The sequence below is a fragment of the Pseudophryne corroboree genome, chromosome 6 (genome assembly GCF_028390025.1).
Source record: "Pseudophryne corroboree isolate aPseCor3 chromosome 6, aPseCor3.hap2, whole genome shotgun sequence".
Lineage (NCBI taxonomy): Eukaryota > Metazoa > Chordata > Amphibia > Anura > Myobatrachidae > Pseudophryne > Pseudophryne corroboree.
In genome coordinates, this window is record NC_086449.1 from 382,683,196 (window position 1) to 382,695,333 (window position 12,138).

The following is a 12,138-nucleotide window of genomic DNA, read 5'->3' on the forward strand; positions in this document are numbered from 1 at the left end:
ATGTGTTCTGTGAACTCTGTGAAAAATAGTAAGGGGGAAATTCAATGATCTGCGATTTAGGTGTGATGTGCCATTGGGACGGCATCTGGACCCCAGCAGCGACACCCCATATTGAGCCTACATGGTGCATTCTACCTTGCTTCTCCATATGGGTGCACTAGTACATGCACAATTCTAGGCCATCATATATACAGGCGATACATGCCAGCACCTTGCACCATAACGTGCAGTATAAAATCGTGTGTAAATGAATTGACCCCCTAAGTGTGTTCAGTGTGTCATGTATTTTGTAATATTGCTGAGTTGTTTTTTTATTTTTTTTTTATTTTTTTTTTGCTTGTCTTGCAAATAAATGATCATGATGATGCTAGAATTTGTGCCATGAATCGTCAGAATGCATTCTAAACTAAACTTTCTTTTACTGTCTGTCAGCAGTAGTAGTACTGGAGTCAATTTGTTGTAATTTCACCGTAAATGATATACAGTAAGTGGTTGGTGCTCTCACCCTACTATGAGCCAAGTATATACTTGAGTCCCAGAGCTCCAGCTGAGGATTACCATTGTATACAAAGCATGATGAGTGATATTGTATGTTATAAACATTACTACATTTTTGATAAACATACTGTTTGCTAACAATTATCCCTATCTCACCACTGGTTCCATTATGCCTGCTTCACTACAATAACAATGTGTCACTGAGCCAGGAATTGTTGGAAAGTTGTACAGATCACAGAAATGGTACAAACCAATTACAATGCACCTCTGCTTTCCTGTGTCCATTTGGGCTTTTGGCAGCTTTAGAAATGTTATCTTTTGTTTACAACCACTATAAGGTAAGATGTTTCGTTATAAAGTTGTGAAAGATGCAGATATACTAGGAAGAATGCTTGTAATTCTTGGTTTTATTTGTCTTTTCACAGAGTGCTCAGTTTTATAAAGTGACCACTGAAGAGTACCAGACAGCTGCAAACAGTGTGGAGGCAAGATTCAAGTAAGGTCATCCATTTTATGCATGATAGAAAATGGCGAGTTTGTTAATAGTGTACTTTGTCGGGGACATGCAGCTGTTACAGTTTTGGTTGGCAACTTTTTGCTTTTAGGACCTCCCTGCTAACGCACATTATACATGATTTTATAAACCATCAATTTAGAATATTCAAAAGTGAAATTGTAACCTTGAACTGTTATGTTTTAAGAACAAAACCTGACTCATGTTTTATTTTTCAATTAAAATAAAGCTCCCCTAACTCTCCCCTAACTCTCCATTTTACAATTTCAACCTTTTAATACATTTCTCTTGTAAAGGCTTAATTATTTAACTTGATCCTGCATCTTATGGCAATAGACCAGTGGTTCGGCACCCCAGGATGCCACAGCACACCGTTTGAGAACCACTGTAATAGGCAAATGTACCCTGGTTTGGAATAAATGTACTACAAGACAGTCCAAATTATTTATTGGGAGCTGGAGGCCTCGGTTAAACAGATTTAGGGGTAAATTGACTAAAAGTTCTAAAACTGAAAAGTGATGATGTTGCCCATAGCAACCAATCAGATTCTATAATTTCTCTATTACATTCTAGAAAATCATAGACAGAATCTGGTTGCTATTGGCAACAACACCACTTTTCAACTTAGAACCTTTAGTAAATGTACCTCCTAGCATGGTTACAATTAGACAGACACAAACATTTTTAAATGTAACAGGCACACAAATGGTAAAATGTAACGGGTCACAGATAGGCAGTCAGATTTTGGTGAACTGCAGCAGAAGTTTATGGTAGGAACGCACAATATTTGTGAACTGTAGCAAAAGTCAAAAGCTGGTTACACACTATACAATATGTAGCCTAGGGTTTAGTTAAAATGGCTAATTTTGGAAATAAAAAATGCTTGGGTATAGAAAATGTTTACCCCATGGTAGTAATTAATTGCTGAAGGTTTGTCGTCCTAGGTCAATATCTTCAGCTCCCCAAATTGCCTCAAAGTTTAGAAAGTTGGTCCGGATATTCAATCCAGCTGTGCCGCACATCTTTTCTCAAATAGCGCGGAAAACATTTCCAGACAATACGCTTTCAGCGCTATGTGAGACAACATTACACATTTGATGTTGCTACGTCGTTTTGACTAAATTCTGGTAGTATTGGCCTGCCGGAATTTTGGTAATATTGGCCTGCATGAAAAGATTGGCTCAAAGATTTATCGTAGAGGAGCATATCTCACTGGTTCAGGTACCTGGAGGAAAATACGTTGGGCACATTACTCCTGAGACAGGCAAACAAACAGTATAGCCACAGGAATCCTGACTCACCTTAAAGATGAAGGGCAAGGAAGAATTTTTGATAACGTGCGTGTCATCGGGAGTGATGTCACAAACTCAAATACTGGCCATCTGGGAGGTGTCATCACCAGGCCCGCCATCAGGGGTATGCAGACACAGAGAGGGGAGGGCGCAGGCCACTCATGCCACCGTCTGCCCGCTGCAGGCTCTATTGAAAATGTCCCTCACAAAATGGCCGCCACCTCAGAGGAGACCGTTTTAAAAAAAGATCAGATTTATTTGATTTAAATCGGTTTTTATTGATTTAAATCAGATTTTTGGGATTTAAATAGGAAGTTTTTGTTGCTGTTTTTTTTTCAGTAAACTGTTTCATTTTAGATGTTTCCACCTTGTTTTAGTAATACTTGAACAATTTTTGAAGTGAGAACAGTAACAAAATGAACACAGTAATAGAATTAATACACACTAAACAGTTGCATCAAGAAGTACAATTAGGCTCTGATTTTCACTCAATCAGTTGTTTGAGTCTGATTCAAACATGTACATGTCTTTGTCCATGTCCTCACGTTTGTCCTCAACAGAAAAGGCTCTGTAGCTGCAACCAGCTTAGCTGCTTTTTCATTTCCTAATCTCTTCCTTGTTTTGGATTGTACAAAACCGTACGTTGACAAAATCCTTTCAATTCCTGCACTGGATAAAACTGCGGTGAACATCTGCTTCAGAAGATTTACTACAGAAGTGTCTAACTGAAGTTGAGCTGCGTAGGACATCCACCAGGCTAGAGGAGATACTTGGCGTAAAGTGTCCACTTCAAACATGTATGGTGCAAATGCTTTCATGGATGCACGAAAGTTGATAATGACCTGCATAATTTGACAATTATTGACATGAGCAAACTCTATAGCAGTCTAAATTTCAGCAGGACTAAGCTTTTTTCCCCTGTACCTAGGATCAAGTAGATTAGCCAAGTGTGCATCTGTGAGTGCAATTTTAGCTCTTGCCTTTGCCATCTTTACTACAATGATGTGGTGTCCAATCTCTTCAAGATCATCCAACAGCTTCTTCCACACTTGTACGACCTCACTGATTGTGCAGTTGCATCTTTGTGCACGATCCAGCACTACAGCTACATGTTTCAGTCGAGCCAAATAATCTTCAGCAGTCCACTTAATACCAAAGTTATTAACTTTGTTAGTAATGTCTTGTGGGATATCATCTTTGTTTTCATCACGTACTCTAACAAGAATGGGCCAGTTTTTCAGAAAGGACTCCAAACAGTCTGCCATAGTATTCCAGCGTACGTCACTTGGTTGTGTATACTTAGAAGAATCTCCTATACACCATCCATCCATTATTCTCCCCCAACTGAGCTTAAAAAAAAAAGGACTGCTTACACGTCTGTCTCTTTCTAAGCAAAAGTTGTAGTTTTTTAATGTTTTGATTTAAATCATGATTTAATCACTTGATTAAATGATTAAATCATTGATTATATAATTAAATCGGAGGTTTAGTTGCACCTAGGTGATAGCTTAGGTTGCTGAGTTTAATCACGTATAGGCGCATTGAGGCATGACTACATACTCAGCATGCAATACACATCACCACCACTGAGTAGCTAATCCACTAATCCAGTACTTTAGAGCGAATAGCGGCGGAATAATATACAGTACAAGCTCTGGCAAATGGTCAGTGATGACTGTAATGTTAATGTACATACCGACCAAAGGTCAGACGAAGAGGGTCAATTAAAAAAAAAAATATATATATATATATATATATATATATATATAGTTTATACAGACGCAAACGAACGTATTAAAACATTTGTCAATTGCCGTGTTTACTGCATGTGACCGTCCAAGTCCCGTAGACAAAGCAATAGAGTAAAAATTAATATAGTGTATGCAGATGCAAATAATGTGTGAAGGCAATAATGTAGTTCATTGACGTTAAAGTATGTACAGTATAATGTATGTTTTGTACTTATGAGCATCCAAGTCCCTCAACGGCATAAACAAACACCAATGCGAAGGAATCGCTGCTTACAGTACTTTTACACATGAGCTTGTGTATCTTCCATGAAGTGGCATGGGCAAGCGGTAAAGTCTTCCGCCTCCCATGCTGAGTGTCCCGGGTTCGATTCCCAAAGTGTAAGTGTATTTTTTTTTTTACTTTTATTTTTCTGACACTCACTGTATTATTATTTTTTTTAATCCATTGTAATATACCTTCACATTTAATAGAACTGTGCACACAGGTTTTACATAAATCAGGGTAAATCTGCAGGAGTGACTTATTCCACTATCTAAAATACATAGCGGCAGTGAGGACCCGTAGACATACTAATTAATATAAATTAGGGTATTCTGACGCAACTAACTGTTCGAGCAACACAGTACTGTAGATCGTCGGCGTTAGAGAATATGTGTTGTACTTTATGAGAAGGGATCACTGCTACTGTACCATTTACACATATACTGTATCAAAGCGACTGCAGTTCTCAATCTGATTTTCATATACAGTACAGTAATGTGTTGTACATTTATTGTAACCTGACCTCCGTCCCAGTCTACTGTATAAACTGTGCAGGCTCCCAGGGGGAAAGTGGGATGGGGGTAGGAGGAGGTAGTGGCTAAATATCGTGTTCTGCTAAATGAGCATCCAAGTCCCTTAACGGCATAAACACCAATAAGAAGGAATCGCTGCTTACAGTACTTTTACACATGAGCTTGTGTATCTTCCATGAAGCGGCGTGGGCAAGCGGTGAAGTCTTCAGCTTCCCATGCTGAGAGTCCCAGGTTTGATTCCCAAAGTGCAAGTATATTTTTTTTCTGTTACTCACTTTATTTTTATTTATTTTTATCTATTGTAATATACCTTCACATTCAATAGAAGTGTGTACACTTCTAGCCATTACAGCAGAGTACGTTACAGGCTGTCCGTGCTATTTCGTACTCAAATACAAAATACTATACAGAAATGCTAAGCACGGTAATTTGGCATCCAGTTACTGAGGGAGGAGCTTTTATCTCTCCCCATTATACTTAGAAAGATAACACTTGCCGCTGTAGCCATTACAGCAGAGTATGTTACAAGCTGTTCATGCTATTTAGTACTCAAATACAAAATACTCGACAGAGACACTAAGCACAGTGATTTGGTATACAGGAACTTAGCGAGGAGCTTTTATCTCTCCCCATTATTCTTAGAAAGATAACACATACCTCTGTAATGATTACAGCAGAGTATGTTACAAGCTATTCGTGCTATTTAGAACTCAAATCGAAAATACTTTACAGAGATATGAAGGATGGTGATTTGGCATCCAGGAACTTAGGGAGGAGCTTTTATCTCTCCCCATTATACTTAGAAAGATAACACTTGCAGCTGTAGCCTTTAGAGCAGAGTACGTTACAAGCTGTTCGTGCTATTTAGTACTCAAATAGAAAATACTGTACAGAGACTCTAAGCACAGTGATTTGGCATCCAGGAACTTAGGGAGGAGCTTTTATCTCTCCCCATTATACTTAGAGAGATAACACTTGCCACTGTAGCCTTTACAACAGAGTATGTTACAAGCTGTTCGTGCTATTTAGTACTCAAATCGAAAATACTGTACATTTATTGTAACCTGACCTCCCTCCCAGTCTACTGTATAAACTGTGTAGGCGCCCAGGAGGGAAGTGGGATGGGGGTAGGAGGAGGTAGTGGCTAAATACTGTGTTCTGCAAAATGAGCATCCAAGTCCCTTAATGGCATAAACAAACACCAATGGGAAGGAATCGCTGCTTACAGTACTTTTACACATGAGCTTGTGTATCTTCCATGAAGTAGCATGGGCAAGCGGTGAAGTCTTCAGCCTCCCATGCTGAGAGTGTCGAGTTCGATTCCCAAAATGCGAGTGTATTTTTTTTTCTATTACTCACTTTATTATTATTTTTTTAATCTATTGTAATATACCTTCACATTCAATAGAAGTGTGTACACTTCTAGCCATTACAGCAGAGTATGTTACAAGCTGTTCATGCTATTTCGTACTCAAATACAAAATACTGTACAGAGACGCTAAGCACAGTGATTTGACATCCAGGAACTTAGGGAGGAACTTTTATCTCTCCTCATTATACTTAGAAAGATAACACTTGCCATTGTACGTTACAAGCTGTTCGTGCTATTTAGTACTCAAATACAAAATACTGTACAGAGATGCTAAGCACAGTGATTTGGCATTCTGGAACTTAGGGAGGAGCTTTTATCTCTCCCCATTATACTTAGAAAGCAAACACTTGCCGCTGCAGCCTTTACACCAGAGTACTGTACTTTACAAGCTGTTCATGCCATTTAGTACTGTCGAAGTTGAAAATATTATCACCACACGCATCACGTACAAACACCACACAGATGGCCTCCGTGCGGGTGCTTGTTCTACCGTGTGTGCGCATACTCGCAAGTTACGTATAATCGCTCACTCGGTCGTGCGTGTTAGCGTGTGGTATGAGTAAATACGGTAGCATACGCATTCGCATGGAAAAGCCACAAAGACGTATCTGATATTTAATCCACATAGTGCATAATTTACACATAGCCTACACGCACCACACCAGCAAGTTACATTTGCTTTAAAGGTACAACAACAGAGGGATTCGACTTTACAGGATATGAGGGGACAGAAGTAGGTTAGGAGGTGGTGTTTGGTATCCAGCTGTACAGTATTTTAAGAGCAATATTCCGGTAGCAGTTTGCAGAAGATAGTACGCTCCTGCGCATAGATATGCGCAGGAACAGAATATTAATATTACACTGTATTTACTGTACTCTTGATATTCGGCGGGAACCCAGTGGAGAACATCTGCAAGTGCACCAGGAATCGCCCACCTATTCAAACCGACCTATGACCCCTCCTGTACTGTAAATGACCAGCCCTTTGACCTATGGGTGAAGAGATTACAGTTTCTATTGTTTCATGATTTGGACAAATGTATAAAAGCCAAGCCTCTTGGCCGGTCAGACACATTCTCTGATGGTCATCTATCCAGATTGACTGAGGACCGGGACCGGGTGGCGCTGGCGAACAAACGTATATATCCATTGATTGTAGCCTATTCTCTTATGTGATTGTATTTCTATTGTACCCCCCTTTGAGTAAATATTTGTTGCTGGGTTGGATCTCTACATTACATATACAATTGGTGTTGCGTTCCTTTCCTGTTAGGGGTTATAAAGTGTATTCCGCTGCACGTGTAGCCACTTTGTGCTTACAGCGTGCCGGCGTGCTTACGCAACGTGTACGTATTTGATAGGGTTTTGCACACACACGCCTAGCGGTCGCAGCGGCCTGAACAGTTGTACATTTAAAGTATTGCTTTTCTTCCTGAAAGTTAATCAGACTTAACAGTACAAATACAAAATACTGTACAGAGATGCTAAGCACGGTGATTTGGCATCCTGGAACTTAGGGAGGAGCTTTTATCTCTCTCCATTATACTTAATACTACGGGATTTGGACGCTTACATATCCCTAACATCAATTGACCATACTGTACCTATAACACGTTCGTTTGCGTCTATATACACTACACTTTATTAATTTGTTGATTTGTCTCCTAGACTTGGACGCTCACATATTCCTAAAGTCAATGAGACGCACCAGTAAAGTAGTTCTTATAGTACGCTGTAGTTCGGTATTATATTTTAATGGAGACCACACGCATGCACAATGGTGATTTTAAAAAGCGACATCTGTGGATGATCGCAGGTATTACACTTAAAGGTAACGCCAAACGCTCTGTGCGCCTCCTTGCGCCCAGGCACGCTTCGTATGCCCGATCGTGACTAACGCCATAGCCAGCCAAGATAACAGAGGCTCCATCTGTATCATGGGGTAGAACATTTCCATACCCATACATTTTCGATTTCTAAAATCGTCCATTTTCTCTACACCCTAATGTAGCCTGATCCCTTGGATCAGAGCTACAATCGGGTACATCGTCTAGTATGTACCCATGAGATGTACGCTCCCATGGGTCGCTAGTGATTTACATTCTGCAGAATGCAGCATGTAACGTGGCTCCCCCTGTTGGTTCTTGTATCGGCAAGTGTGTATGCATTTGCCGCGTGCCGGGTCCCGCCGCCAGCGATGTGGGGCTCGGTACACAAAACGAAGTGTGTACCCAGCTATAGATAGTAAGGCACAGTATTTGTGAACTGTAGCAGCAGTCACAGGTAGGCGGGCACAATATTTGTGAACTGTAGCAGAAGTCACACAAGTAGCAGGCACAATATTTGTGAACTGTAGCAGAAGTCACACAAGTAGCAGGCACAATATTTGTGAACTGTAGCAGAAGTCACACAAGTAGCAGGCACAATATTTGTGAACTGTAGCAGAAGTCACACAAGTAGCAGGCACAATATTTGTGAACTATAGCAGAAGTCACACAAGTAGCAGGCACAATATTTGTGAACTATAGCAGAAGTCACACAAGTAGCAGGCACAATATTTGTGAACTATAGCAGAAGTCACACAAGTAGGCAGGCACAATATTTGTGAACTATAGCAGAAGTCACACAAGTAGCAGGCACAATATTTGTGAACTATAGCAGAAGTCACACAAGTAGCAGGCACAATATTTGTGAACTATAGCAGAAGTCACACAAGTAGCAGGCACAATATTTGTGAACTATAGCAGAAGTCACACAAGTAGGCAGGCACAATATTTGTGAACTATAGCAGAAGTCACACAAGTAGGCAGGCACAATATTTGTGAACTATAGCAGAAGTCACACAAGTAGGCAGGCACAATATTTGTGAACTATAGCAGAAGTCACACAAGTAGGCAGGCACAATATTTGTGAACTATAGCAGAAGTCACACAAGTAGGCAGGCACAATATTTGTGAACTATAGCAGAAGTCACACAAGTAGGCAGGCACAATATTTGTGAACTATAGCAGAAGTCACACAAGTAGGCAGGCACAATATTTGTGAACTATAGCAGAAGTCACACAAGTAGGCAGGCACAATAGTGATGACATTTAGCCAGGATCAGTCAGGAAACACATAAAGATAGTACTGTTCACTGTGTCAATTACGTTCAACCCTGTATAGAATTCATCATGTCCAACAATGTCCACTAACATAATTACCATTAGCATAATTCTTGGCAACCATTATTCAAACATCAGGCTGCCTATGCTTGAAAGCAAAGTGTTTAAGATATAGGTTTCTACCCTGGACTTTCAGTATAATATATGAATGTGGAATCCTTATCTACTATTGTTTAATGATTGATACTGTTGGTGAGTACAGCAATATCCATGTATTTAAGGTAACAAGAAGTTGTGAGAAATGCTGTTACAGTCCCTTCAAAATGGATAACAGACCGCCTTATACAGCATGTGCTAGCAATTTTCATATCTGTATTTCTTCATTGACCATACAGATTTTTACAGTTTCACACACACACCGCTAAATGTGCCATATGAAATTAATGTGCCATATATTTTCTTAAAGAGCTCTTGTGGCCTCCCTTACTTTATTGATATTCTACATTTTATTTTTCATTTACAGAGAATTTACACTTTTCTATAATTTAGAATAACATTCCTTACATTGGAGATCTGCAGTTGTTTTGTCATCAGTGGTTCTCCCTGTGTCTTAATTGCTTGTCACTTTTCTCTGTGTAGCAGAACAATATGTGTCTGTGTTATAATTAATTACCTGATACTGTACAAATACAGATATATTACCAAGAAAGACAAAGCAAACTACTATGCTAAACCCATAAGTAAAGACAGTACATAAGACGGAAGATACAACCTTTATGAGTGCATATTAAATATGCCGTATGTGAGTGATTCATGCTTTTCTTCTGTCATATTGGTATTGTTTTACAGTACCATTAAAAAAAAATGATGTTTTAAGATCTGAGTATATAGATATTTAATGGACAAATTGTACAACACAAAGCGCCATTATTTCTCTAACGTCCTAGTGGATGCTGGGGACTCCGTCAGGACCATGGGGATTAGCGGGCTCCGCAGGAGACAGGGCACATCTAAAAAAGCTTTTAGGTCACATGGTGTGTACTGGCTCCTCCCCCTATGACCCTCCTCCAAGCCTCAGTTAGGTTTTTGTGCCCGTCCGAGAGGGTGCAATCTAGGTGGCTCTCTTAAAGAGCTGTTTAGAAAAGTTTTTTTTTAGGTTTCTAATCAGTGATTCCTGCTGGCGACAGGATCACTGCAACGAGGGACTTAGGGGAGAGACTTGCAACTCACCTGCGTGCAGGAGGATTGAAGTCTTAGGCTACTGGACACTGAGCTCCAGAGGGAGTCGGAACACAGGTCAGCCTGGGGTTCGTCCCGGAGCCGCGCCGCCGATCCCCCTTACAGACGCTGAAGAACGGCAGAACGGAGGTCCGGAAACAGGCGGCAGAAGACTCCTCAGTCTTCATGAAGGTAGCGCACAGCACTGCAGCTGTGCGCCATTGTTGCTACACGGCTCACTGATCTCGGTCACGGAGGGTGCAGGGCGCTGCTGGGGGCGCCCTGGGCAGCAATATAGATTACCTTAGAGGCAAATAAATACATCACATATAGCCATTAAGGCTATATGTATGTATTTAACCCAGGCCAGTTTTCCTAATAACCGGGAGAAAAGCCCGCCGAGAAAGGGGCGGAGCTTATTCTCCTCAGCACTCAGCGCCATTTTCCTGACCAGCTCCGCTGGTGAGGAAGGCTCCCACTCTCCCCTGCACTACAGAAACAGGGTTAAAGAGAAGGGGGGCATAAATTGGCGATATAATTATATATTAAGAGCGCATATATATAGAAACAACACCTTCTAGGGTTGTTATATACATTATGGCGCTTTTGGTGTGTGCTGGCAAACTCTCCCTCTGTCTCCCCAAAGGGCTAGTGGGTCCTGTCCTCTATCAGAGCATTCCCTGTGTGTGTGCAGTAGGTCGGTACGTGTGTGTCGACATGTATGAGGAAAATGTTGGTGAGGAGACGGAGAAAATTGCCTGTAATGGTGATGTCACTCTCTAGGGAGTCGACACCGGAATGGATGGCTTATTTAGGGAATTACGTGATAATGTCAACACGCTGCAAGCCGGTTGACGACATGAGACAGCCGGCGGACAAATTAGTATCGGTCCAGGCGTCTCAGACACCGTCAGGGGCTTGTAAAAACGCCCATTTACCTCAGTCGGTCGACAGACACTGACACGGACACTGACCCCAGTGTCGACGGTGAAGAAACAAACGTATTTTTCCTTTAGGGCCACAAGTTACATGTTAAGGGCAATGAAGGAGGTGTTACATATTTCTGATACCACAAGTACCACAAATAAGGGTATTTTGTAGGGTGGGAATAAACTACTTGTAGTTTTGCCTGAATCAGATAAATTAAATGAAGTGTGTGATGATACGTGGGGTTCCTCCGATAGAAAGTTATGGGCGGTATACCCTTTTCCCGCCAGAAGTAAGGGCGAGTTGGAAAACACACCTTAGGGTGGATAAGGCGCTCACACGCTTATAAAAAACATGGCGTTACCGTTTCCAGATACGGCCGCCCTCAAGGAGCCAGCTGATAGGAAGCTGGAAAATATCATAACAGTATATACACACATACTGGTGTTATACTACGACCAGCAATCGCCTCAGCCTGGATGTGCAGCGCTGAGGGGGCTTGGTCGGATTTCCTGACTGAAAATTTTGATACCCTTGACAGGGACAGGATTTTATTGTCTATAGAGCATTTTAAGGATGCATTTCTATATATGCGTGATGCGCAGAGGCATATTTGCATTCTGGCATCAAGAGTAAATGTGATGTACATATCTGCCAGACGAAGACA

At 41.0% G+C, this 12,138-nt stretch overlaps 1 protein-coding gene across 1 annotated transcript in view; it reads left to right on the forward strand.

Moving 5' to 3' along the window:
- Positions 1-12,138, forward strand: part of CHCHD3 (coiled-coil-helix-coiled-coil-helix domain containing 3) — a 623,849-nt gene that overhangs the window by 485,363 nt on the left and 126,348 nt on the right. The window contains exon 6 of the mRNA XM_063926761.1: positions 924-994. Within this exon, the coding sequence (XP_063782831.1) occupies positions 924-994 (71 nt within the window). The remainder of the gene's footprint in view (positions 1-923; positions 995-12,138) is intronic.